General features: G+C 60.6%; 1 protein-coding gene across 2 annotated transcripts in view; it reads left to right on the top strand.

The window, feature by feature from the left end:
• The first annotated feature begins 706 nt into the window (after positions 1 to 706).
• The window catches only part of ZBTB16 (zinc finger and BTB domain containing 16), a 60,338-nt gene continuing 34,846 nt past the window's right edge, over positions 707 to 26,198 (top strand). Inside the window, exons 1-2 of one of the 2 annotated variants that reach the window (XM_074894941.1) lie at positions 707 to 788; positions 1,167 to 2,502. In XM_074894941.1, the coding sequence (XP_074751042.1) occupies positions 1,241 to 2,502 (1,262 nt within the window). In that variant the 5' untranslated portion in view covers positions 707 to 788; positions 1,167 to 1,240. The remainder of the gene's footprint in view (positions 789 to 1,166; positions 2,503 to 26,198) is intronic. The other variant, XM_074894942.1, reaches the window with a different exon arrangement.

The raw sequence follows: 26,198 nt of genomic DNA, 5'->3' as shown, positions 1-26,198 counted from the left end.
AGCTGTTGTTTTAGCTGACGACGCCAGGCCCTGCGCCGGCTGCGGTGTGGGGAGGGAGAGGCCCGTGTCGCCGCGGCCGCGCTGGCCCCCGAAGACGACGCGGGTGTGTCGAGGTGGTGGGAGCGCGCGGGGTGTCCCCCAGCGCGGGGTGTCCCCCGGCCCACGCTCTGCCGCTGCCCATCCCCGGGGTCGCAGTCGCCTTCGGCTTCCCCCCCGCACCGAGGCCGCTGTCGCCCGGCGGACCCCCGCGTCACGGGGACCCTCCCTGCGGTGCCGGGGTGGGGGGGTTCAACCGTCGCGTCGTGTCCCCGACGCCTCGCACCCAAAACCCCCGTCAACGAACCCCAAACTTGGCTTCGGGGGGGATTTTTACCGTCTCCCGCCCTTAAGCCGCGGCTGCGCTTCTAAAGCCCGGACTTTGGGGGGGGGGGGGGGGGGATGTCCCCCGCGGGGTCGCTTTTGTCTCGCGTGGGCGCGGGTGGGGGGGTCGGGGGTGGGGTGCCTCGGCTCCTCCCTGTTGTCCGCGCCGCTCCGCGCTGCTCCGCGCAAGGTGCCGCGGCGGGGCCGGGGATGCGCGGGGCGGGGCGGGGCCGGGGGGGGGCGCCCGCGCTCAAGATGGAGCTGGGCGGAGGGGAGGTGGGGGGGTGCGGGGGGGGTGGGGGCGGCCTGACGTGGGCGCGGGGCGGCCCGTGGGCCGGCGCCGCCGTGATTTGCTGCGCGGCGCGGCGAGCGGCGGCGGCGGCGATGAGAGCGGGCAGTGCGAACTGCCGGAGCAGCCGCCGGCCGCCGTGAGTGCGGGCGGGGGGACCCCCCCGGCACCCCCCCGGCTGCCCCCGGGCTCCCCCCGATCCCCCCCCGCCCCGCACCTGAACGGGCTCCGCTGCCCGACGGGACGCGCCGGAGCCGGGGGGGGGGGAGCGGCGGGGACGCGGCCCCTTCCCCGGGCGGTAGCGGCGCGGGGAGGGGGGGGAACGCGGCTCCCCGGCCCCGGCAGCCGAGCCCGGCGCAGAAACTTTTCGGCGAGTCGCCGGCGGGCTGCGGGCTGACCTCCCTCTCCTCTCCTCCCCCGGCCCTCCTCTTTTTTTCCCCTCTTTTTCCCTCTCCCCCCCTCCCTCCCCTCGCTCCCCTCTCCGCTCCTCTCCCCCCTCCGCCTTTTGTTTTCGCAGATAGCCGGCACACAAAGCTGGTCCCAGATTTGAGCGACGGCTCGGCACCCTGATGAGCGAGCGGCGGGAGCGCCATGGATGTGAGTAAGATGGGCGCGATCCAGCTGCAGAACCCCTGCCACCCCACCGGGCTGCTGCACAAAGCCAACCAGATGCGCCTGGCGGGGACGCTCTGCGACGTGGTCATCATGGTGGACAGCCAGGAGTTCCACGCGCACCGGACGGTGCTGGCCTGCACCAGCAAGATGTTCGAGATCCTCTTCCACCGCAACAGCCAGCACTACACCCTGGACTTCCTCTCGCCAAAGACCTTCCAGCAGATCCTGGAGTACGCCTACACCGCCACGCTGCAGGCCAAGGTCGAAGACTTGGACGACCTGCTCTACGCCGCCGAGATCCTGGAAATCGAGTACCTGGAGGAGCAGTGCCTGAAGATCCTGGAGACCATCCAGGCCTCTGAGGACAACGACGCCGAGGGTACCATGGCCGATGGAGGCGCCGCCGCTGCCGAGGAAGAGGAGGAGAGGAGGTCGAGGTACATCAAGGGCCTCTTCGTCTCCAAGCCCGCCGGCGAGGAGAGCGGCTACACCGGCACGGCCGGGCAGAGCCTGCCAGCGACTGCAGCAGAGCAGAGCCCCTCCGCCTCCGCCTCCTTCGGCCCCCTCTCCGCCATGAGCCCCACCAAGGCGGCGGTGGACAGCCTGATGACCATCGGGCAGTCGCTGCTGCAGGGCGCCCTGCCGCCCGCCGCCCCCGAGGACTCGCGCCCCGCCGCCGCCCGCCGCCCGCCTGGCCCGGCCGAGGTCAAAACCGAAGCGATGCAGGTGGATGACACCTCCAGCCACGACAGCCCCCGCACGGCCGAGCCCAGCGCCTCTGGCGGGGAGAAGCCCGACGAGAAGGGCAGGGAAGGCCCTGGCACCCCGACCCGCGGCAGCGTCATCACCAGCGCCCGCGAACTGCACTATGCCCGCGAGGAGGGCGCCGAGCTGCCGCCAGAGCCCGGCCAGGGGCTGCCGCCGCCGCCTGAGCCGGCCGCCGCCGCGGGCGAGAAGCCCCTGGGCATCTACTCGCTGCTGCCAAACCACAAGACTGAGCCGGTGCTCGGCGTGCCGCCCTCGGTGGCCTCCGGCCTGCACGTCCAGCCGGCCCTGGCCGTCTCCATGGACTTCAGCGCCTACGGGGGGCTGCTGCCACAGGGCTTCATCCAGCGGGAGCTGTTCAGCAAGCTGGGCGAGCTGGCGGCCGGTATGAAGCCGGAGAGCCGAGCCCTGGGCGAGCAGTGCAGCGTGTGCGGGGCAGAGCTGCCGGACAACGAGACCCTCGAGCAGCACAGGTGAGTCTTGCCGGAGCGTGGTGTCAGCGTGGAGCTCTCGCCGCGTACCTCGAAACCACGGTGGAAAGCTGCTGCAACTTGCCCGGCTCTGGCAGCCGTGCCAGAAGGTTCCTCGTGGCATGGGGACAGCCCGTGCGGGGCTCAGGCCGGAGCTTTCCTGCTGGCACAAACCCCGCCGGGCTCCCTGGCCGGCCTCCGCCCGGCAGCTTGCGCTTGCAGCCCCTTGAGCGTCGGGACACGCGTGTAAGCGGTGTGTGAAGGGATGCCAAGGGGTCAGGCGGCCCTCGCCCACCCTCGGCCAAGAGCCAGGCGCGTCCACGCGGGTCAAGGGGGCAGAGACCTGCGGGATCCGGCTGCGGTGATGACAGTTGGCTCGCTGCGGGCAGCGCCGTGCCAGCCCGGCTGTTCTGCGCCGCTCGGCTTCCCGGTTCGTGCGATATTCACACTGTGTGCAAAGTAGCGCGTAGCTCCGGCCGGGGCCAGCGCCGAGGGTTCGTGCTGCCGCAGAGCCGGGGGCCTGTCCCCCCCTGCGGGGCCGGGGTCAGGGTTGAATCTCCAGCGGCTGCAGGGAGCGATCTCAGGGTGGGAGGGATCTTTGTGCTCGCGCCGAGCCCCGTATCTTGGGGAGCTGTCGTGGGGTGGGAGCGCGGTGGTTGTTACCGGCACATGAGTTTGGTGCCCCCGCCTTTGCTGCCTCCCGATCGCGGGAGCAGGGACCAGAGCTCGTTCCCCGATTTGGCCGGGGAAGAGTCGCGTTAATTATCGCACCTCAGTCAGCATCGCCAGTCAGACCCCAGGGTGCTGGGCACACTTCAGCCAGCACGGCCGCGGCCCTGGGGCAGGACGGCAGCGTCCAGCCGGGGGGACGGCAGCACCGGCGCGGTGCTGGAGCTGCTTGCAGCCTCCCTGGGCTGCGCCTGCCTCGGATTTTTAATGAATCAACAGGTTAATTAGCCCTGATGCACACCAGGCACTCCGGGGAGGGCGGCCGAGCTGCTGCGCCCCACCGGCGGGGGACCCGGCACGGGTGTGCGGGCACCGGCAGTGTCGCCGCTGGGTCCCCCGGCTCAGTGGGGGCGCGCAGCCGCTTTCGGCTTTGTTCCCCCCGCTGGCGAGCGGGAGAGCCGGGGCTCGTGGTGGGTGGCGCGCCCCAAGCTGCCTCGGTGCGGCTCTTCCCCGGCCGCGCGGTGATGCAGACCAAACGTCACCGGAGGAGAGCTGCAGTGGAGGCTCAGGGAGAATTTTAACGTGTCTTTCTGCCACGGGCTCGAGCGTCTCCCTTTCCCCCTGCGAGCCCCAGAGCGGCGACCGCGACGCCGGGGCCTTGCCCCGAGCAGGGCAGGCTGGAAGGTCGCATCCTTCCCCGCGCGATGGGGGAGCGGGGCCCGGCCTCTCCGGCGCGGCAGCCCGCGTCTCGCCGTGCCTCCCGGGACTCAGCTTATTTTGACAGCCACGGCTGCGGCCGTAGCTTATTTCTTAATTATTCATGATCCTTATCAGGAGGCTGGGAACACGCTGTGCTCGGGCGGGCTGGCGGGGCTGGCCGAAGCGCGGGGCTGAGCGCCGGCCGCTGCAAGCGGAGCCTTGCAGGCGCTCGCTTCAGCCGGTGCCAAACTCCTTTGGCCTCTCCTGGCTCTCAGGCTGATCACCTGGCGCTGGCAAACTTTGCAGGGTGAGCCAAAGCCTCTGAGCCATTTTTAAACTGGTCTGTAAGACCGTCCACGTTGAGAGGTGTTGGGCAACAGTCAAGTGAACTTACCCCCCCACCCCCCACCCCAGAAGCTGAAATCCAAGGGGGTTTGTGTGTAGACGGGCTCTCACGTGGCTTTTTTATAGTGTTTGCTTTCTAAGACCTTGTGAAAATTTCCATTTGGGGAGGATTTGTGGGATCCTATTGTATTCACTGAGCTGTTAAACAGCCTCGATGCTAGACCGGGGTCTGTAACTCTCTGCTGGAGCAGCTCTGGCAGCCGTGGCAGCCGCCGACGGGCTCCTCCTTGCTCCAGTGCCTGGTGGAGAGGTGGTCTGGGGGGGTGCACCCACACTGAGGACCTGGCACCCCCTCCCTGAGCCGGCTGCTGGCGGGGGCAGGATGTGCCGGGGCTCCGCCGCGCTGCTCGTCGGCTGCCGGCTTTCGCTGACCTCCTTCTGCTGCGCATTTGCTGCTGTGGTTTTGCTTTCCGACGCCGAAGCGAGCGCGGCGGTGCTGGAGCAGAGTCGCTCCCGGCTGCGGGGAGCTGCCGGGGAGGGGCACCCCCCAGTTCCGCAGGGTGCTGGGCTGCCTGGCGTGGGGTGCGGTGGCTTTAACGTGCCGAGCCCCCACAGGTGACGGGCAGACCCCAAACCCATCCCGAGGTGACGCGGGGAGCCAGCGCGTACCGAGCCTGGTTGTGCCACGCAGGCGAGCGCGTACATATGGCAGGGATGTTTGTTTACACACACACATGCCTATATAAGTATAAATATATATGTTTACAGTCTCGGAGCCTTCTGAGTGTTGTTCCCGTCTTCATTAGCATGGGGAACGCGTGCACAAGAGGGCTGGGCTGGCTTTGCGCCGGGCTTTGGCAAGCGCAGGGGGGGACGGCTCGCCCCGGGTGACAGAGGGTGCCCGAGGGACAGTGGCCTGCCCAGCCCCGGGCGGGAGCACGGCTGCCCTCGGCCCCGTGGCAGTGTTGTCAGTGCCGTGTCACGACACAGCGAGCCGGGAGCGCTGGGCTGTTACTTTCTGGTGGCTGCAGGCCTCAGCGCTGACCCGGCGCAGGGGGCTTCGGGTCCCCGAGCCCACCAGCTGCTGCACGATCTGTTTTTTTGCTGCTTTACTGAGCTTATGATTTTGACTAATTGAGTGTATATTGAATCGGCGACTCTTTAATTTTTTTTATAAAAGATTTCCTTCTAGGTTCAGCAAAGTTCAAACTTAATCTAATGTTAGTATCGATCGTCGCTTCTAATTGCAGACAAAAAAGCCATAGTTCAGCGGCCCTTTTTGGATTTGTTTGTATGAAGAAAAACCTCCCGAGCTGCGACACGAGTGCCGTGCTCAGCCTGGAGCAATTTTTCTTACGGAAGTTAAATACCTTAAAACTTCATGAGAAAGATGCAGTTTCATTTCTTTTAATGTTGACAGCGACGGGGAAGCCTGCGGGTGGGGATGTGATTCAATACAGTTCCTGAGGGGCATGGCCGAGCATTCAGCGCCCCGACGCTGCCGGGGATTCGCCCGCCGCAGCGATGCCGCTCGCTGCCAGCGTTTGCCACGTGTGTCCGTGCCAGACGAAGATGCTGGGCTGGAAAACGAAAGCGCTTTGTGGCGACAGCGTCGTCGGGCCCGTGGAGGCTAGCAGCGGGCGAATGCCCCGGCGAGCGGTTTAGGCTGGAAGGGACCCGTCCTGGCGGTGGTACGGGGGGATGCGCCTCGAGGAAAGCTCCGTGCCAGACTTCAGGTCTGGGTTTGGCGTTTTGAGGTTTCGTGGCTGAGTGGGCATCTAGAAGGTGTGTGCTCTGGGTGGAGGATGGTAAGGGCAGGAGTAAGGCAGCTCTTCCCCTCGGCTGCAGTGCCCTGAACTGCAGGTTTTTTCCCTCTTTTTCTGAAGCAGCAGATGTACCCAGGCGCCACCGGTGTGCGGGACCAGGGGTCGGTGCTCCCGCCGATCCCAAACGCTCCGGCTCGGGGAAACCGCAGCTCCCCGCAGGGACTCGGGGCCCAGGGATCCCTGTGACGTGTAGCCCGCTGGCCCGCTGTCTGCACGGAGCTGTCACGTCAGGGCCAGGGCAAACTCGAAGTATCCGTGTAGGGAAACGTTCCGGCGCTTGGCTCGTTCTTTGCCAGCCTCACCTCCATCCGTCTCTGCGTGGATTAGCTGAGCCTTGTACTACTAATGCCATTAGGCACGTTGGCACTGCTCGACGTGTCACAGTGAGAAACAGATGCAGTCTACCATTAAAGCAATGAACGTGATAAATCGGATCCCAAGTGCTTTGTGAGATGTTATTAGTGTTAATTTTGGTAGCCTGATACAGTAGTTGTTTTTTATTTTATTTTAAGCATTTGGCAATTTATGTTCCACTGCAATCGAAACTTTAAAAAAAGGCAGAAAAATGCAAAACGAGGGGGAAGGAAAAACAAAAACAAGCCAGCAGCCCCCCAAACTCTGCCCGTGATTACTTCCAGAGTCCGAAGACGACTTGGCAGCTCTTGTTTCTTGCTGATGGGCCTTATTAGTGGCACCTGGCATCATAAGGGGCTAATGGAAACCAGCGTTGCCGCTGCCGCACGGCTCCGGCAGCGCGGGGCGGCCGGGCGAGGAAGCTCTGATTAGCTTTATGGGCAGGGGGACGTGCCCCGCTCAGGAAATGAATGTTGCCGCTAAGGTCCGCGGCGCTGACCCCGAGCGTGTAACCTGTGAGCGCCGGCCGAGACCCCGCTCAGGATGCTTGGGATTTCGGGGGCTCTCTGGTTCTTGTCATAGGCAGAGGGGGAATACGGAGTGGTATGTTGCAGCCTTGAACTTTTGATTTATTCAGTGGGGCACTTAACCGTTTCCATACTTGGCTCCTAGCGCGGCGGGGGAAGAGCCCCCTTTGCCTTCCGTGGTGTTCCGTCAGTTATTCGGCACCGTTTCAGTGGGGTGGGTGATGTGTTTGAAAGCAAAACTCTGAGACTCCCGTCAGAAACTGCCACTTTTTAATAAATTGCTCTAAAATTTTATTTCTTTTTCCCCTTGCCCGGCGATAACTCCTGTCTCTTCCCGCGGGCCGGCGAGGCTGGGGGTGGTGCGCGCGGGCAGATGCAGCGCGGCATGCCGGTGGCAGAGGGGCTGCCCGGGGCGAGGGGACGCCGCGTGCCCCCGCCTCCCACCAAGGCTCCCTTCCCGGGGCGGGTGGATCTGTGCCGGCCAACCCCCGCGGGGCTGGGACCCCAATGTGTAAAACCACCCTGATACGGACGCTTGGGGTGACTTTAGCCCCGAAGCCCGCTCGCTCGATGTTGCTTGCGGCAGTTGGAGGAGCTTGGTGGAGCCTTTTCGGTTCTCATTATAACTCATAGAGTGATGCTGGTTAAAAACGTCTCTACCGGCCGTGCAGGGGGACCCTCGGAGAGCTGGTGCTGTTCCAAGGGTGACGCTCACGACTCTTTTTTCCTTTTCCCCATGGCGTGTGGAAATGGTGCAGGGCAGCCCCGGCAGCTCCTGATGGAGCATCCCTGCAGCCCTCCCCGCCTCTGTGCGACGTTGGCTCTTTAGCTACACCAGTGCGTAAATCTGTTTTCCTTGGGTAGAGTAAAACGATCTGCATTTTCCTTTTTGCTCGCAATTAGCAAGATTTTTCTTTTACTTCCCCCCGCGCCCCCCCGCCCCTTGACAGCTTCAAGAGAGGCTTTAAATGAGTAATTACTAAATATTTCCCGGCAGCCAAACACGGGGCCATGGCATCTCCTGTTGCAAAAGTGAAAAATATTTCTGTTTGCAGTTAATTTTAGTGGCAGGCAGATCATGTTAACTGGGTGTAATTGCTTCCAGATATGGCAGAGGGTTTTGTGTGTTGGGATGAAGGGTCTGGTAAGTGCTCACTTCCTGTGTAAATTAGCCTATTCCATTCATTCCTCCTCACCCGGCAGTCCTGGCTTGTGTCACTCTGCCTCCGAGGTTTTTTTCTCCCCCCCACCCCATCCCGGTGTTAGGCAGCTCAGCGCTTGGTGCTCCGTTTAGTCCTTCGTGGGGCATCGCTCCCTGCTTTGCCGCCGCGGGCCGCCCTGTCCGGGCACACGGGGTCAGCAATGGGAGCCGGGTGCCTGCCAGCGAAATGCCACGGCTGCGTCCTTGCGCCTCACAGGTCTCGCCGGGCTTGTGGAGGTGGCTCGCTGCCCAGCCCCGGTACCAGCCGGCGGTTGCCAAGCATCCTTGTCACTGGTACCGGCTGAAACAAGGAGGGTGGTACGTGGGGAAATGCAGATGGAGGGGACTTGTGTGACACGAGCCGCAGAGCAAGGTTTACACATCGTTTGGAACCAATGCAGACAAGGCAGGCGACTGCGCGTGGTTGGGCGCCTTTTGACACGGGCAGGACTTTCCGTGCTGTCGTGGCACCGCCTGGTATTCCCAGGCTCGAGCTGGGGCGCAGACCCGCTGCGGGGCGTTCGGGAGCGCTGCGTGTGTAGCCGTTATGGATAATCTTTATCTAGGCCGAAGCGTGCCTGAAGCGCTCGGTACCGGCTGTGAACACGGGTTTGCACTCGCGGTGTTTCGGAGAACTGCGGCAGCTGGCGCGGGGAGCAGCAGACACCTTTGCGAGAGCGCTGGGCGCTGCCAGACCACGTGCTTTCGCAGATCAAGGTGGATTTCTCCTTTTGGCAAGACCATCCCCTGGCTCGGTCGTTCTGCAGCTGAAGAAGAGAGCATCGCCGTAAAATTTGGGTTGTAGGCGTGAGGCTCTGCGCTCTGGCCGAGGGCCAGGGCCACCCGTATCATTTTCGCTGTAGTGTTCTTAACTGATTTTAAGTAGATTAAGGTTGGATACGCGCCCTGCTGTGCTGGTTTAGTTTTCCGTCGGCCTTCGCCGTATCGTTGCCGTTTTATTGGCACGCCGTTTAGCAAACAACTTGGTGATATGCAATTGAGGAAATACTTCTCCACGTAGGCACGAGCGCTGCAAGGCGCGCGGAGCCTCGCTAGAGCCGCCCGCCATAAATCGGTGTTAAACACCCGCTTTGTTACCGGTGTCAGCGCGGGAGACGGGCTGTTTATCTGCGTGTATCAGCCGGGCTGATAACCCCGTGCTCCGCTCGGCGTGTATGAGGAGCAGCTGCCTTGCTGCGCGCCAGCCTCTTCCCCGCCCGAAGGCAGCGTGACGGGGCAGCGCTGCCAGGTGCCGGCACGGGCAGTGCCACCGTCCTGGCCTTACGTGCTGCGGAGGGGACCTCGGCACCCCGCTCTCAAAAAAACGCGCCTCCATCTGCCTGCAAGCGCCGCGTGCAGCGGGGGGGAGGACGCCTGCTTTCACCTTGGTGACCTATAAAGAAGGCAGACACCGACTGAGCGGAAAAACAAAGAGAAACTAAAAAAACCCAGCCCCAAACAGCAGGCCGCTTCCATCGCCGGCACGTTGGCGAGGTCGGAAAGAGCACAAACACGTGGCAGAGGCGAGTGTCCGGGTGGGCTCATGGTCCCCGCTGGCAGCACGGTGGGGAGCGTTGGGCCCCTCCGTCCATCTGCGCGGCGCCACGAGGTCAGAGCGTGTTGTCCTGGGAAGGGGCCGCAGGACGCTGCGGCCCGTCGGAACCCCCGCGCAGCTCCCGGCATTGAGCCCCGCGGCCGGCAGAGCCCACACTGGCGCAGCGCGTGTCCCCGCGCCCAAAGCTCGGCCTCTGCCAAGGCCAGCGAGGGGCCTCCCCTTGGTGAGCACCTGCGGTGGTTTTTAAGTAAATCCCAGGGACTTTTTTAAAGGCACAATGTAACTAGTACACGTGTGTATATCTGTATAAAAAACACACTGCTATTGCCTGGGATTTAATCTTGTTTCAGATTTGCCTTTATCCACCAGGTACTACACCAGTCACAACCCACGTGCTGTTTGCAGCTCCACCACAACTGTGGAAAGTGCTTTCACCCTCTTGCCCACCGGTTTGGGGACGGTGCTGGGCGCTGCATGCTTTGCCCTTTGTCACCTTCCCTCGTTCTTTTCTCCGCGCATTATTTATAGTAAATCATATTAGAAAGGAGTGCTAAGGAGGAAGTGTGATTCATCCTCCTTGAAACCGGCACTGACATAAATAAAGGCAAAGCGCTTACTACGTGATTTTTTATTATGGTCTTTAGGGACAGGTTGTACTAATTTTGGTGTGCACAGACTAAACCCGTGAAGGCTACAACTCTAAGAAATTCGATTTAACCGCAGCACAGCCTGCACGTTAAAAAAAATCCAACCAAAACCCAGCCAGTCTTCTTGGAAGCATGTGTACGTGGCAGCACGAGCCTTTCGGGGAGGCTCACGGGTTCCGGATTTTCCTGCGTGTCTCTGGGTGGTCCGTTGCCTTCTTGGGGGTTTGCTGGGAATTGCTCTGGCGTGGGAGCGGGGACGTCTGCAAGTTCGGGCATCTCAATTGCTGAGGTGTATCAGGGCTCTGTTGATGCTCGAGTTGGTCCGGAAAAGGGCTGGGGGGGGGCGTGGGGTGATGCTCGGTGCAGAGGGACCCAGCGAACTGCTCGCCAGTGGCGCGATCGGGGCTGGTGGAGGGAGGTGGCTGCCAGCGGTGCAGCCAGCGCCGGTGTCGGATCTCTTATCTGTGGCTGGGCACGGGCTGCGGTCGCAGCCTGCTGCATGACACACAAACTGCCTTTGCGTGGGAGAGATAAGCGCGGGCCCCGTGCGACGCCTGCACCTCACCGGCCCCCACGGCCCACGCCGGCACGGCACCAGCACACCAGCCCGCTCACACAACGCTGTGGCGGGGCGCGGGCGATGGCACCGGGGCCGCAGCAGGTCCTCACGGCGGTGGGGGGTGGTCGGAGCGCAGTGGGGAGCCCGCCGGGGCCCCTTTCTGCGAAACAGCGCGACGCCCAGAACCGAAACCCTCTGTGCCTCCCTGTGGGGCGTTCTGCTTTTTTTTTACCGGTAACACGGTGATTTCCTCTTCTCTTTCTTCCTTCCCCCTGTTCGTAGAAAATATCCCCAATGCGGAGGGCGGGCGGGCAGTTCTGCGAACGAGAGCAGTGGCTGGAGGCGCTTGGAGCCCCTTCGGGCAGCCGTGCTGCTTTCGGGGGGCGGTGGGGGGAGGCTCACACTCGCCTTGCACGGGAACCAGCTGTCTGTGATGGAACCGGCACAAAGCCTGCTTCCCTCTGGCAGGAATCTTTTTTGGGAAAATTAGAACTTGGTTGAAAATCTTTCCCAAGGAAAAAAGTGAAATGGAGTTGGTTTTGCTTCTGGAGTCGCCCTCTCCTCTTGCTCCTCGGGGAGGGATGAGGAAACGCTTTGCCGTGCCTTCCCCCAGCCTCTCACCTCAGTGCCCTGCTTGAAGGGCAGCATTTTGTTGGGGTTTTTTGGCGGGGGAGGGGGGAGTTGAGCTTTGCGTTTCTGGGGGCTGCGGGGAAGATGGCACAAAGGGCAGGGGCTGTGGGAAATGGGTGCTGCGGTGGCAACCGGGCCACTGGCAGTGGGTGCTGAGTCAGCGGTTCGTGAGCGGGGCAGCACCGGGGCTGCCCCCAGCCCTGCCCGTGGGAGCTGGGGGGGGCTGGCATCTCCGAGCGCTTCTATTGATTTCTGGCTTCTCTGGCCCTTTCGCTGGAGGCGGCTCTTCCCTCGGCGTCTCACCAAACGTAACTTAAAGCATCCCAGAAGCGTCGATCACCCGTCCCTTGCGTTCCTCAGCGCTGCCCAATGTGTTACTTAGGGAGGGGGGAGCTGCTGGGGGCAGCCCTGGCGCGGGCGCCGTGACCAGCCGGTGCGGGGATGGGGGAGCGGGGGGCTCTGGTGGGTCGTGTGCCGGCAGTGCCACTCTGGCACGTCGAGGGGGAGGAGAGCTGGGGTCAGCACCGCCGAGGGCAGAGGGGCTCGTCCGGAGGAAGGTGGGAGGAGGGTGGCAGAGGGGGGCCCTGGGGACGGGGGGCTGAGCAGGGGGTGCTCTGCGGAGGAGCAGAGCTGGGCATCCCCCGAGGATGGCACTTGGGGTGCTCTGCTCCCTACGCGTAGTGAAAGCGATGCGCGGCAGGGTCCGCTCTGCCGGCTGAGGCCGAAGGCTCGGCCGCTGCTGGCGCGGGCAGCTGCGCCACATCCTCCTCCAGCTGGAGGTGGAAAGCAGCTCCCTAATTAGCACCTTTGTTGCTAAGTGAGCGAAGCGGCCGTGCGCTGCGAGCTTCCCGCTAGCTATCCGTGTGCCGGGGAGGGGCCGTCCAATGCGCGGTGCCGTGTTGTGCGGCCGCAGGGACCGACGTGCCCGTTTGCTCACCAGCGGGTGCCGAGGCCGGGAGGCCAAGGCCGTTTGCTTTCCTCTCCTCGCCCACCCCCGCTTCATGCGCCTGGGCGCTCGGTGCCACCCGCAGATACAGTTGGTGGGGGCCGATAAGGGTCGCTGGCCTCAAGCGAGCGACGGGGACTCTCTTCCTGCTGACGTTAAAAGCGAGCCACATCGCGCTGTGCTGGTGTGGCTGGGCTGGACGTGCCCGGCTGGCGGTCCTCAGCGCCGCGGCTTCTCGCCTGGACGGGCCACGAGCGGGTTTGCATCCTCCGCGCTCTTGTGGGCGAGCGTTTTCAGTCCCCGGTGACAAACGTGCTCCGCGGGACCGAGCCTGGGCTGGGTGTGGGGTAACCACCTTCCACCCGACCGAAAAGATGGCACGAGTGTGTGCAAGCAGGATTTCTCGTGCAAAGTGGTGCTGCACCAGGGTTTGCTTCGCCGCGAGCTGCTGGGGGAAGGGATACTCACGGTGCTCTGCCTGCGCTCCTGTGTGCACCGTCCCCTTTTGCAGCCGGTGTTTTGGGGGATTTCCGTTCTCCCTCACTGGGTGTAACACACGGCAAACGCGTCTTTGTACGGGCTCCTTTGTGCTGCGCCAACTCACGCGGAAACCACGTTTTCCGCGTAAGTAAGCGGAGGGCGAGGGAAACGACAGCAGCGAGAGCCCCGGCGGTAGCGAGGACACAAAGAGCTGCCGGACGCGGCGAGGTGTCCCCCAGCCCAGGCGGGTCCCGGGTCAGCTGCAGCTCCCAGCACGGCCCCAGTCCCCCCCCCGATGTCCCCAGTCCCACCACGATGTCCCCGCTCCGCACAAAGCCCTGCATCCCCCCACGGTGCTGAGCCTCGCTCCCCCATGCTGCTGTGGACCCCCCAGTGCCCCATCCTGGGGGGCTCAGCGGGTGCCACCCACAGACGGGTGGGTGCTGGGAGGTGTCAGCAGCGCCAGGGGACCGTGGCCGGGCTGAAGGGCCCTGGGTTTTCTCTGTCGGGGCCTCGTGCCGGGGGCTGCCGCAGGGTCTCGTGTGAGTTCGGGCGCTGTCCCTCCTCTCTTCCAGCCAATTTGTGGTTCGGGGCAGGCGTGTATCAGACGTGGGGATTTCTTCCTCCTTCACGTACACTGGCTTAATTCTTGCTTTGGTCTGCAGCCACCCGGTTTTCCCATGGTAGGGTTTTTGTCACTGTTATTAACTAATGAGCTGATTCTTTTGCCATTTTTAAATAACTGTATTTTTCCTTAGATGCGAGAAAGGGAAAATGTCTTTTCTTAATAGCACAGCTCTCAAAAGTCATTGAAGGCATGAATTTGCCATTCTTCCTCACAAATGTGCGCATTACCACACTTTTTATTACTAGGACTTGAATTGCTGAATCATGGAAGTGGGGTAATAGGAAATGTTTGCATACACGATGTTGGAAAAAAGTGCTATTTTTAAAGCCGCCAGAGCAGCCTGGGTTGCTTTTTTCCTTCTTGTTACGACACTGCACGGAGTCTGTGGGACGGGACGTGTCCGGGTTGGTGGTGCCACCCTCGGTCGGGCTGGGATGCTCGGCAGCGGCGGCTCCTGGGACCATGGCTCTGCCGCTCCGCGGGGCCCCGCTCGGCCCAGCCACCCCCAAGGCGCAGCCCCAGTGAAGCGCCGATTTGCGACGAGGCTCTGGCTGCCGCCGCCGTCGCCTGTTGCGACGAGGGTCGCTGCTGAGGCAGCGCTTCTGCTCCAGTCCACGGTGCTGCTATTTTCAATTACCTTTGGTCACCTCTGGTTCGGCGCCTGCCCCGTGCCGGTGGGGTCGGACATGAGTTAGCTGCAAGTGTCACCGTGTTAAAAGAAATAGTCGTATTGTCTTCGGAGGGACGGTAGCAATGGATATTAATGGCAGCCTCCCACTGGTTTAGAAACAGCCTCTCTCTCCCTCCCCCAGGATGAATAAATCATGAGCTTTGCCATCGTTCAGCCCAACGACCAGCTCAGCTCTCGCCTGTCGAGGTGCCGCGGCTGCTGGTGCTCTGGGCGCCGGCCCCTCTCTGTGTCCGGGGCTGTTCCGCTGGGCTCTGGAGAGTGACAGCCGGCAGCGCTCAGCAGCCGAGGCCGTTTGGGTTGCCAGATCCCTTTGACACTTCCTGCGTCATCTTCTGCCACATCCTGGCTCCACGTCCCGGGGTCAGGTTTTATTATTTTATAGGTGCCGTAATGTTCAGGCTGTGCTGCGCGGTGGTGCCCACCATCCTCCTCCTCGGGATGTTCTTTAGCAGGGAGCTGTTGGGTGACCGGAGCACACGGGGGGCTCTTGGCCCCCAGTTGCATTTTGAAGGCAGAATAGTCCACGTTCAGGTGTGTGTTTTGGAAAATAGGTAGTATTTGGGCTGAGGTTCTGCCACGCTTAGTGTATGTTGCTGGTCGCGTTCTCCTGTGCCTTTTCGTTAGTAAATAACGCCGGGGAAATAAGGGTAAAAAGCACCACGTCCGTCTGCACACAAAGACTCGGTTACCCTGGCGTTGCCGGCTCCCTCGGCCGCGCTCTCGGGTGAATCCTTCAGGATTTCTGCAGAGAGCCGAAGCGCCGGCAGAAGGGCTGCAAACCTGGCTGCCGCTATTCCCAGCGCAGCTCCAAGCTGATCACCAAAAGTATGTGCTAGGGAGCGGGAACGGTACAGAGAATAATTTTCACCCAACGAATTATTGTTCTTGCAAGAACAGCTTTGAAATCTATTTAACTTTTCAGTGTCCCCTACCCCTTTAAACGTTTCAAGTGTGTTCTCACTGATGGGTTACCTTTCCTTTCCCCTCGGGCTATAATTAGTGTCCTTTACACAGAATTGCCTTAGAATTGGATTTGAAGAAGATAAGAATCAAATTACCAGTATTTATCTTGTAAATTCCAAAAGATCTACTGAGAGGCACTGTATAAAGAGGATTTTTAAAATTTGGTGCTCTGAAAACACAAACCTCCCATAGGCCCCAGGATTCCCTTGAGCGTCACCGGGAGGGAGAGGACAGCTCCTTCCTCCCCGAACCTCCGCTGGCGGGCCGGGAGGGCAGCTGGCTGCTGGCATACGTACGGGAAGGGATGTATTTCTGTCAGCCGAGGGCTGGTGGCTTGTTTTCGGCCAGGCAGGGCAGCACAGTGGGCGGCGATGCTCTGGAGGCTGCGGTGCCTCGGGAAGGGCCATCGGTCGCCTCCCGGTCTCCCTCTCGGGCTGTGGGGGTGGCATCGGGGCAACCATCCCCGCCACCCCGACGGGCTTTGCCGGTTCAGGGGAGGCCACCCAGTGCAGGACAGCAGCGTTACCTCAGGCTGGGCACATAAAACAGTCTGACTTTGGTCTTGGCTTTCACGGCTGCTCCCAGGTAGGCTGGAGGGGAAAAGTCTTCCAAATGCAGCCTCTCCCCTCCTCTTCCAGGCTCCCACCCGGCTTCTCTCCCCGCTCTGCCGGGTGGCTCTCGGGTGAAGGCAAGTTGAGCACCAGAAATGGATGGAGGTAATTTCGGTAGGCTCTGTTTTGACAGAAATTAAGCATCTGAATTTAAATTAAGGAGACTGAGAGCCCGGGCAGCTGAGACTATATTTTCATAGCGTAAACAGTTGCAGTAGAAGATTAATAGCATCTGTGTAAACACTCCGTCGCAGCAGAGAGGGGTTTTTTTTTTTGGTAGTTGGAAAATACTAAGGACGGCTCGAGGCAGGAGACGCTGTGTGCCTCCCCTCCTGCTCGCCTGCAGCACAGTGCGCACCTTCAGCCTCCCCGTCCATCCCACGGTAAATATTTCAGCCGCCCTCAGCCCCGCTCTTCCTTCTCGCAGTAAATTACATATTAAAGTAGCCTGGTAACTGAGCACTGGTTGCTGCGCGATAAGCTCCGGGAAATCGATATGTTTGCCATGTGCCTGCTTGTTTATGACACCTGCCTGCAGAGCGGCTGAGCAATGCTCCGCGTGCCCGGGCTGCGCTTCACCGCCTCCCCAGACCCAGCCGCTCTCGCGGGAGAGGGGGCCGCAGCACCTATTGAGATTTTGGCTGCCCCAAGCACGCTGTTGCCCGGCACCGCTGCCCAAAGCCACCTGGCAGCATCCCCTCGCGGGGGGTAAGATAACGTGAGCGATGCTGTTTGATGATACGCAGCATAGGCAGGCTGGCAGGATGAGAGATCGGGTCGCGTCTTCATCCATCTTCGGGGCTTCTCCCGGCCCCCCGGCGGGTTTCTGCTCCACTTCCATTTGTCACCTCCCCGGAGCAGGTACGGCAACAGAGCCGGGGGATTAAATACTCGTTTTGTGCACCCGGAAGGGAGGCGGCTGCCTGGACAAGCAATGCTTTCTAGGAGGGGGGTCAGCGTCCTCGGAGTGTTGTGTGATGCCGAGGACCCGTCAGCCGCATCCCGGCGCGCAGTGGAGGCTCCCACCCCGTAAGCGGGTAACCCCGGTTCAGATTCTGGACTGGGACTGGCCCCGAGTTGAGAAGACTCTTCCCCTTGACTTGAGAGCCTGGATGCCCCCAAGGGTTGGGTGCTTTGCCCGCGCCGAGGGGCTTTGGGATGGGAGCAGACTTTTTTTTCGAAATCTCAAGTTAACAACTTGCAGTAATTGACCTTCTGACCCAGATATGAAGTTGGGAGGTAAAAGGCACGTCTTGCAAGATTTTTGTAAAACTGTTGACCTCTCACAAGATTAACTCGGAGATAATAGTAATTATAAACAGATTATGGTGGGTCCAATCGATAGTGAACTTTACCTCCTCCCTAAAACTGAAGGTCAGCGTTTTACTGCAGCAAAGATAACTACGGCGGGTTTTCACACCATCACGAGCCAGTGAACGTCCCGATACGTAGGAAATCTGTGAACTGGGCGCATGTGACTTTCGGGAGCACTTTGGGAGGGGGAAGAGGGACCCATGGGACGGTTCAGTGCATCGCCCAAGCGTGGGGTCTGGGGACGCTGAATCCCGCGGGCCCAAAGGGTCTCCCCGGGCACTGGACCAGCACAGCTGGACGGCGGCTGCCTCGAGGCGCTCGGGTCGGGGGGAGCGAGCGCAGAGGGGTAGCGCCCAACTCCGAAAAGGCGTTTTCTCTTCGCCTAGCTTTTAATTGCGTGCTTTCACTTTTTATGTATAAAAGATTGTCCATTTAATTAACTCGAGAATGCAATTTCAAAAACACTAATGCTTTACACATGACGGCTCTTAAAATAAAAGTAGCGTTCCAGTACTGTGCCGTGCTTCCTTCGCCTCCACCTTAGCTTCTTGCGGGTTATTTTGGAGACGAACAATCCTCCCTGGCAGCCCCTGATTCTCGAGGAGGAATCCAGAAGATTTGGGGCGTTTGTTGCTGGGTTTGCCTTGCTAGCGTGCCTGGGCTGGTGGGGAGCCCTCCTTTCGCCAGGCCAGCAGTTCCAGCCATGTCCTGTTCTGTCCCTGGACGTCACCTGCTGACGTCCCGCCAGCGGCACCACGAGCCGCAGCGTCTTCTCTCCCGCCTGCACCTGGTGGGGTGAACCCTGGGGCGCCCCGGCCGGGACCCCTGCCCCAGCACGCTGACGAGCCCCAGCGCCGACTCTTCTGGACTTTTCTCGCTGTCCAAAGGGGTTTTGCGGGCAGCTCAGGGGAAAAGCCCCATTTTTCCCTCCCCTCTGCGTTAACGCGTGCCTTTGCCCCAGGCTGGAGCAGGGAAACCTGGTGGGAACTTTGAGGCGAGTCGCTGGGTTTGTTGTTAAAAACCTGCACGCACACCACCCCCCCTGTTTTTTTTCCCCCTTTTTTTGTAGCTTAGAAACCTCTCTTTGTGGCAGAAGGCTGGGAGGGTTTGAATGCCACATACAGGCGTAGGAGGCTGACTGAGACCATACGGCTTTATCATTCATTAATTCCTGTGCTCATTCATCCCCCTATTTAAACTTCTCTGTAAAGACGGGAGCTACAGATGGTCTTTTGGTACCCGCTTTAGCCTGCAGACCTTGGCCCCGACAAAGGGGTACAGAGGGAGCAGCAGAGTGTACAAAATATTTCCAACCATTAGAAATCGAGGTCTCATTCACCAGCGGCTCCTGTTTTGAAAGCGAATTTATGCGGGAGCATCATAACCCGCCAAACGGGGCCTTGCCAAGAGTCGCCCTTAATTGAGGGGCAAGCGTTCGCCGCGGTTCTGCCGGCCGTGATTGCGCTTTACAAACCGGAGGAGCGGCGCCGTTTCTTTAGCTGCGTCCTTGCCTTTGTGCTGCGTAATGTAAAACTCTGCTTCCTCCACCGACCGACCCGCTCCCGGGGTGACAGAGGGAGGTGGAGATCGCTTTTTTGGGCTGTGTTAATTCGATGCCAGATCGCTGCTATTGTTTTTCTTGAGGAATTTGTTACCGTTTCAGCACCCCTGGGCACAACATCGCGTCCCCGGGAGCGAGCGTGGCCAGATGCTGCTCCCTGAGCACCCCACGGCGGCTGGTGCAGGACGCACTTTTCTCCTCGCCGCCCCATTCCCAGTGCGTTCAGATGTCTGTTCCCCATGGGGTTGCCACGACGTGCCAAGGCGGGGAGCTGCGGTGCTGGGGTCACGTTGGCGGCTCCTCTGCCTGCCCATGCCCGAGCTGCCACGGGTGACCCACGTCCTGCAGGAGGGGGAGATGCGCCGGGCTCGCCACCGTCCCCACACTCACCCTTTGCTTTTCCCCCAAGGTGCAGGGATGCTCCCCAACCGTGAGAGCATCCCCCCGGGATGGGGGGGGGGGGGTTGAGGGCAGCCCCCTGCCCATCTGCAGGGCTCCTGCCCCATCTGTGGTGAGGAACGTGTCCCCGTGGGCTGGGACACGGCCAGGAAACTGGCTGACAGAGACCCCCTGCCCAGCGAGGGGGAGCCTGGGCCACAGCTCTGACTGCTCCCCGGCACATGGTGCTGATGCAGCCAAGGCCCCGGGAAGCCTCCCCCGCTCCTGGCATCGCGGGGGGTTTGGGGGGTCGCAGCGGCACCCCTCGGCAGAGGAGGAATTGGTGGCCTCGCCGGCTGTTGGGGAGGTGCTGGGGCGAACGTGGGACATTTCCTTAATCAAAAGCCTCATTGCCGAGGGGGTTTGAGACGTGACCCTGCGTGCAGGTCAATCCTTTCCGCCGGAAAGTTGCGACCAAAAGTTTTCTCGTGGAAAAACCGGATTCTGCGATCTTGTTTTTACACATGCTGTGCTTAAATATTAACACCAATTGAGCAAATTGCCTTTTAACTGCTTTTATTTGCTTTCATTAACGGTATAATTTAAAAGCTCCGGAATTTGCATGGAACCTGTTGTGCATGTTGGGGAGGGGGGCGAGGCTGCTCATAAATTAATTAATAGTGAGCCAGTCTCCTTGGGGAGGTCCCGGAGCGCCAGGACGGCTCAGCAACGCCCGGGCTCCTCGGTTCGGGACACCGCGTACTTTTGGCCGGGCCCGGGGGGAGCGAGTGTGCCGTCAGGGCTGGCGTCCGGCTCAGAACTTGGCTCGCCCAGAAGGTATTTATTTATTTTTCAGCAAAACATGTTGTAGGCTGAGCAAAACTAATTACAGAGAGCTGAAGGCAGCGCTTTTCCTGTTCACACACCAGCGTTTAAACGGACATAGAAAGTAAAAAAAAATGGAGAAAGTTGCCAGCCTCATGCCCCCTGTCCCCATCCCCCTGTGCGGGGCCCTGGGGCTGGGCGCTGCCCGCAGCCTGCCCACAGCCCGCGACATCTGCCTGCATTGTTCTTCCATGAGATGACAAGTTTCCATCGTGATTTCAGCCAGCGGCCGCTCGCTCCCCTCGGCACAGATGTTTGTGCGGTTTCGGGAGCGCAGCCAGCTCGGCCGCTGCGGATGCGATCGGGCAGTCCCACGCGCCATGCCGCCCCACACCGACAGCTCTGCCGGCACTCGGGCTGCCTCAGCCCGCCCGACATCGCCCAATTCCGTGGTCCTTCCCAAAAGTACGTTTTCCGCAGGGGGGTTTTGCTGTCGGGTGGGCGGCGATGGCCTCGGTCCAATCCCTGGCTCCGCTCCATCCCAGCCGTCGGCACCGACGTTGCCCCGCTCCAACCATGCTCTGTTCTCCCCCGCGCCACTCGCACCTCCCTTGTTTGTAGCAGCAGTAAATCGTGCCCCTGAATTGCTGGAAATAAGTATTTTGTGTCTCCACCTTGGGAGCTCAGGATGAAAACCAGGCGGTTTGCACAAACAGCCTGGCTGAAAGCGCTCCTTGTTCTCCAGGACGGCTGTCCCCACGTTCCCGGGGATCCTGGTCTTTGCCGTCCTCGCAGCACCCCGGGAGGGTGCTGGGCAGAAACACCCATTTCTGCACCATGATTCTGGTTTTGGAATGTGTTTCTTGCTTGTGCGTTTGCCGGGGGGGGGGTTGGGGGGGTGGGGGCAGTCGTTCCCTTGGGGCTTGCGAGTGCTGCTTGCTCCCAGCACCCAGACTCCCCCTCCCGCCTGGTAACCCCAAACTAAGAAACCAGCCAGACTAAACCAAAAACCCCGGTAACCAACCCAAAACTCAGCCAGGTGCACCGGTGCCATCCCGCTGACTGGCTGCCTTGCGTCGCCGGCGATAGCGCCCATACCCCTCAGCCCTGCGCCGTGCTCCCCGGCTGGACGCTGGTTGCTGTTGCCGTGCCGGGGCTCGGTGGGCCCGTCTCGCCATCCCTGGGCTGTGGCCCCTCCGAGCCGCTCCTCGAGCTGCCACCTCCCTGCCCCGGGCACTTTGGGCTCTCACCAAAGCCCAGCGCAGTTCAGATACATTAATTTACTGGCTTGACAAGGTGCGTAATGTTCATCTCCTGGCTTCTAATTGGAAATAATTAGTTCTTTGTCAGCGCTGAGAACTCCTGAGGAGGCAACGTGGACCCGGGCGCGGGTGGAGGGCAGGAGGAGACCAGGCTGTGGCTGGGAGAAGCTTTCCCAGAGAATCCTCGCAGAGCGCGGCGTGTTCAGGCTGTCTGAGGGCACCGTGCTCTGCTGAGGAAGGGCTGCGTAACCGCCAAGTATTACGGTTTCATTAATCAAAGACACTTCCACTGCCCCTTTACAGCAACACAACTGCTGTGCCTGTCCCTCGCTGACAGCTCCCTAATTCATCTTCCTGGGAAGGAGCAGGGACCTGCTGCTGCTCCTGGCTCGCACCGCCAAAGCTGCAGCCGTCGCCGGTTTGCGGTGCCGCGGGCGTGGGTGTGAGCTGCCCGGCCCTGGTCGCTGGCGGGGTTTTACGGGGAGGCAGGTGTCCCCCCTTGGCTCCCACGCCTGCAAAACACCCTCAGAAGAAACGCGGGGTCTGCTTGTTTGCAGGAGGAGATTTCGGCAGTCGCTCACCTTCGTCCCGAGGCAGGGAGAGCGGGAAACGCGAATCTGTGTTGTGGCACGTGCAAGTGTGGGCTTAAAGGGGGGGCCTGGAGCAGCTCTCGGTGTGGCTCTGTCAGGCCACTCTCCTTGCGCCCTTTCCAGGCACGGCTGGCGGGGGGACGCCGTGGGAGGCTCTCTGGGAGTTGGTGGCAGCGGAGGCAAGACCCCTGGCCGGGCTCATGCACGCTTGGGGTTCTTCCCCTCCCCAGCCCGAGGCCGCCGTCTCTGCCGCTGCCCAGAATACGGGCGTAAAACCCGCCGGCCACGACCCGGGAGCCCGCAGCCAGGCACGGCCCCGCGGGAGGGGAGGGGAGGGCGTGCGACAGCGCACGGAGCCAGGCGGCGGCAGGTTGGAATTGGGCGTCCTGAATTCTAGCCTCAAAAACAGAGTATTTTGGAGTTGCTAATAATAAGAAAGTGTTTTCATCAAAGCGCTTTATTCGCCTGTGTGCTGACATCTGGAGAGAGGAGATAGATATTTTCCTTAAGACTGTATTTCCAAGCCATGAGCTCTTCCCTGGCTGTTAATTAATCCTTTGTAGTTTAGCGACTGATGAAATCATGACTCTATGAAATTTTAATCCTTGCGCTGTATAGGCACAACTGACATTATCAGAGGACCCCAGGTGTGTGCTTGAAATTAGTTTGTTGAATCTCTTGCATATTTGATTACCTTATAAAACTCCTCGGGATCTGGGCCGCTCGTTGCGAAGACGCCGTTTCACTGTCATTGGTGCCCATTCCTGGCCGCGGCTCCCAGCTGGGTTGGGGCAGAGAGAGGGGAGCGGGGGAGAGAAAACAGAGAGTGGGACATCGTCATCATCATCACCGTAACGAGGCGAGGGGTGGGAGGCATCTCCCCAATGGGACGGAGCAGCCGAGCTCCTGCAGTGGGTTTATTCATCGGGCACGAGGGACCCCGAGGAGCGGGCAGGGACAGGAGGTGGGCCTGGACATACGCGCTCCCTCCTCGGAGTAGACATGGGGAGAAACGGGGTTGGGAGAAGAGGATGCCGTGCAAAACTCCTTGGGAAAATCAAACTGAGAGTAGCGCTGGTGTCAGATCGTCAGAGAGGGATGTGGGGACGGCCGCTGCGGCCCTGCTGTTCCCACTCCCTGAGGATGAGCTTGGCACAGGGAAGCGGCTCCCAGGCTCATCCCAGCTCATCCCTGTGGCAACCCGGGGCTACCACCCTGCCTGTGATCTGTGCCTGGCCTCACCCCCCCAGTCAGGTCATTGAAGAGCGAGGAAATTAAAAAAAAAAATCTCTCTACCCTAAAATTCTCCCCCTTATTTAAGTTGTTCTTTGCTCCAGTGTCCCATTAGCGTCCCCACTCTCCTCTACCTCCCCACTTTTGGCTCCCTGGAGACTTTTGCCGTCTCCTCGATGCTGTCTCTGGATGATGCTGCCCGGACCATCCCAGGACCCTTCCCGGCACCTCCCCGAGAGCATCCGCTGCACCTTGCTGGCCGCTTTCCCGTGTCCTGTCCATCCCTTAAGGTTAGGGGGAACGAGCAGCCAGCGCGTCGCCGTTTGTGGACCGCGCTGGTGCTCCAACGGCACACGTGCTGCTAAGGAAACCAGATGATGAATATATTTTTAAACTTGGAATCCGTGAACCGCTTATTATTTCTGAATTAGGAATCAAAACATCTGCATAATCACGCCGCTGCTGCGGCAGATGTACTCGGCGCTAAGGTCACTTTGCTTTTTTGTGGAAATTGTGTATTATTTTTGAGAATGAGCTGCGCCATGCTCCGCCTGACACCGTGTCGTGCTCGCCGGGCGGCGTCGTGGCAGCGGGTGCGATGCCCAGCAGGGCCCCCGCAGGGTCAGCGCCAGCCGGGGCCGCAGCCGCTCCTCTCCTCCCGCTCCCTACATCAGTGTCACCAGACGCCGGCAGAACGGGAATGATGGTTTTGGACGCCGAATTAGCGCCGGTTATTCTCAGCGGGGCTGCGTGCGCCGCCATGCGTTAACCCCTTGGTGTCCGCCGATGAAAGTCTGGAATTTGGGCCGTTTTTGTGTCGCTCTCAGGGATCGGCGGTGGGGCGGCAGCGATGCGACGCGGGGGCCGTTGCCTCGGCCACCCGGTGCCGTTGCTCGGCGGGCCTCGGGCGCAGAGAGCAGCGGGCCGCGGCCGCGTCCCAAACCCCCTTCGGAAGGCTGAGGCGGGCAGGTCCGGCTGGGGCAGCGGCCGTGCCCCCGTGGTCCGGCTGCCGCGGGCGGGAGATGTTTCTCGGCGCCAGCTGTGCCATCGTGGACGCGTCCGACGGCCGCCCACCGCAGAACCCTGGCCTGGGCGGGCAGAGATGCACAGGGGCAGTTCTGGGGGGGATAAAGCTCTGTCTTGGGGCAGAACCGTCAATGCTAGGTTAATGGTTGGACTAGGTGTCTTCAAGGTCTTTTCCAACCTAGATGATTCTGTGATAATGAATATCAAGCAGTGATCTGAAACCAGGGCAATGCAATAAATTGGAAAAGAAAAATAAAATTAATCTTTATGCTGCCCTATTTGCTGCGGCCGGTTCATCTTTCCCCAGCCCATGGGCCTGGACCCGCGCTGCTCCGGGGGGGCTGCTGGTAGCAGCCGGAGGAAGATGCTGCCCGGGCAGACAGTAAATTCTTTGGCAGCATTTGGTTGCGGGCAGAGTCTAAAGAGAGATTTCAATCGTGCTTTTAGTGTTAGTTGCTTGGTTTTTATGTAAGGTGAGGCAAAACGGGAAGGGATCCTTTCCTCAGCTTTTTTGGAAAGGGGAAGCATTAGCATCGTCTGAAATGATGTCACAGCACAGCATCTGGTTTAAGCTCATAAATTAGCTCATGGTAAATATAAATATCGTATGGGCAGGGAGTTTTAGTGCTCTCTATTGATCGCTAACCCCCCTTTTTCTGTTTCTTTAAAACTTCAGAAATAGTAAAATCTTTATTTCCAGCTCCTGTAAGATGTATTTAAATTTTTTTAGCAGCAGTGGTGGTTTGAGAGCAGTTTATTTTCTTTTTCCCTTCTTAATTTATTAAACCGAAAGGAAGGTCTTGGCTCCCTTCCCCCTTCCCCATGCCCTTAATAGCTCTCCCTGCTATTTTAATCCGCCGGGCTGGGAGATGAGGGCAGAGCGGTGACTGTGCAGGAGCGGAGCCTCCCCAGCCCCGCGGCCGGCGCGAGCAGCCTCATGCTCCGATGTCACCGGGCATCGTAAATAATCACGTCGGGGGGAAAAATCGCCCTCTCCGCCACGCGGCTGTCAAACTCTTATCGGAGGATGTCTAACGTGGTTTCTGCAGACGGCTTGCTGCCCGCTGACCTTGGCTTTCCGCGGATCCCGACTGCAAAGGAGATGTGGCACCGCCGCCCGTATCTTGATCAAATAGATCAGGGGACAAATTGATTTTCATATCGATTTGCCCGGGCGAGGGAGGTGCAGGTGGAAATTGGGCGGCAGGGAGGGTTTTGGGGGAATTATTTGAGCCCGTTGCGCTGGGGATGCGAAGCCACGCCGGTGCCGGTTTGCCGGCCGGGTGTTTGGGGCCGTGCATCACGCGCGCGGCGGCGGGGCCGTGCCGGCCGGCAGCCGCCCCTCCGGCAGGGCACCGCGGTTATAGCCCGGTATAAATAAAATCAGAAGGCTCCTATAAAACTCTGTTATTGCTGCGGCACCAAGTTAGAACCGCTTGAGGTTTCTGCTCCCTGGCTCTCGCACGCGGCAATGAATATTTTATAGGAAAGGAAATACTTAGCGTCTGAAGCTTTTTATAGCGCTGCTGCTCCGGCGGGCGGTAACCTGCCCCCTCGCACACGCGCCTGCCACAGCCCCTCGCCCTTCGCGGCCCCTGCACTGTCCTCCGGGCGCCACGTCCCCGGGCAGCGCCACGGGACCGGGGGCTCGGGCCTGTCGCACGGGCACGGGAGGCGCACACCGACCCACTGCCGGAGTCACGAGAACAGATTCCCGTCCGCGCCTTTCGCTTTCAACGCGGTGCCAGGCCCTTAACCTTGTGCCCATGCGCGGTTTTGTCTTGCTTTTGACTTAGGAGGACTCTGGGGTTTTGCGTACGTCACGCCAGCCTCGCGATTTCCCCGCCGCGTTTGACCCCGGGTCGGGAGGGACGCGGGCAGGGACGTGCCGACCTCCGGAGCCCCCCGGCGTTGGTCGCCCCAGGTCCCGCTGCCTTGCGGCCACACTCTGCACCAGGCTCTGCCCCAGGGTTCGCCGCTTCAACAGGTAGCGGGCAAAACTTGGCCACGCTACAGCCTTTCCATGGCAATAAGGGGTTTTTTGCCTTTCCCTGGTAGCCGTGTGCCCTGCCAAGCTGCGCCCGGAGATGACAAAGTGCCCTTTAGTTAATTGCAGAACGGATCGCCTGGAGTTAAAAGTTCTGATTTATACGACTATGGCTCTAACTGCTCAATAACA

This window comes from Strix uralensis, chromosome 26 (assembly GCF_047716275.1).
Source record: "Strix uralensis isolate ZFMK-TIS-50842 chromosome 26, bStrUra1, whole genome shotgun sequence".
Lineage (NCBI taxonomy): Eukaryota > Metazoa > Chordata > Aves > Strigiformes > Strigidae > Strix > Strix uralensis.
This window is presented reverse-complemented; position numbering and strand designations above follow the sequence as displayed.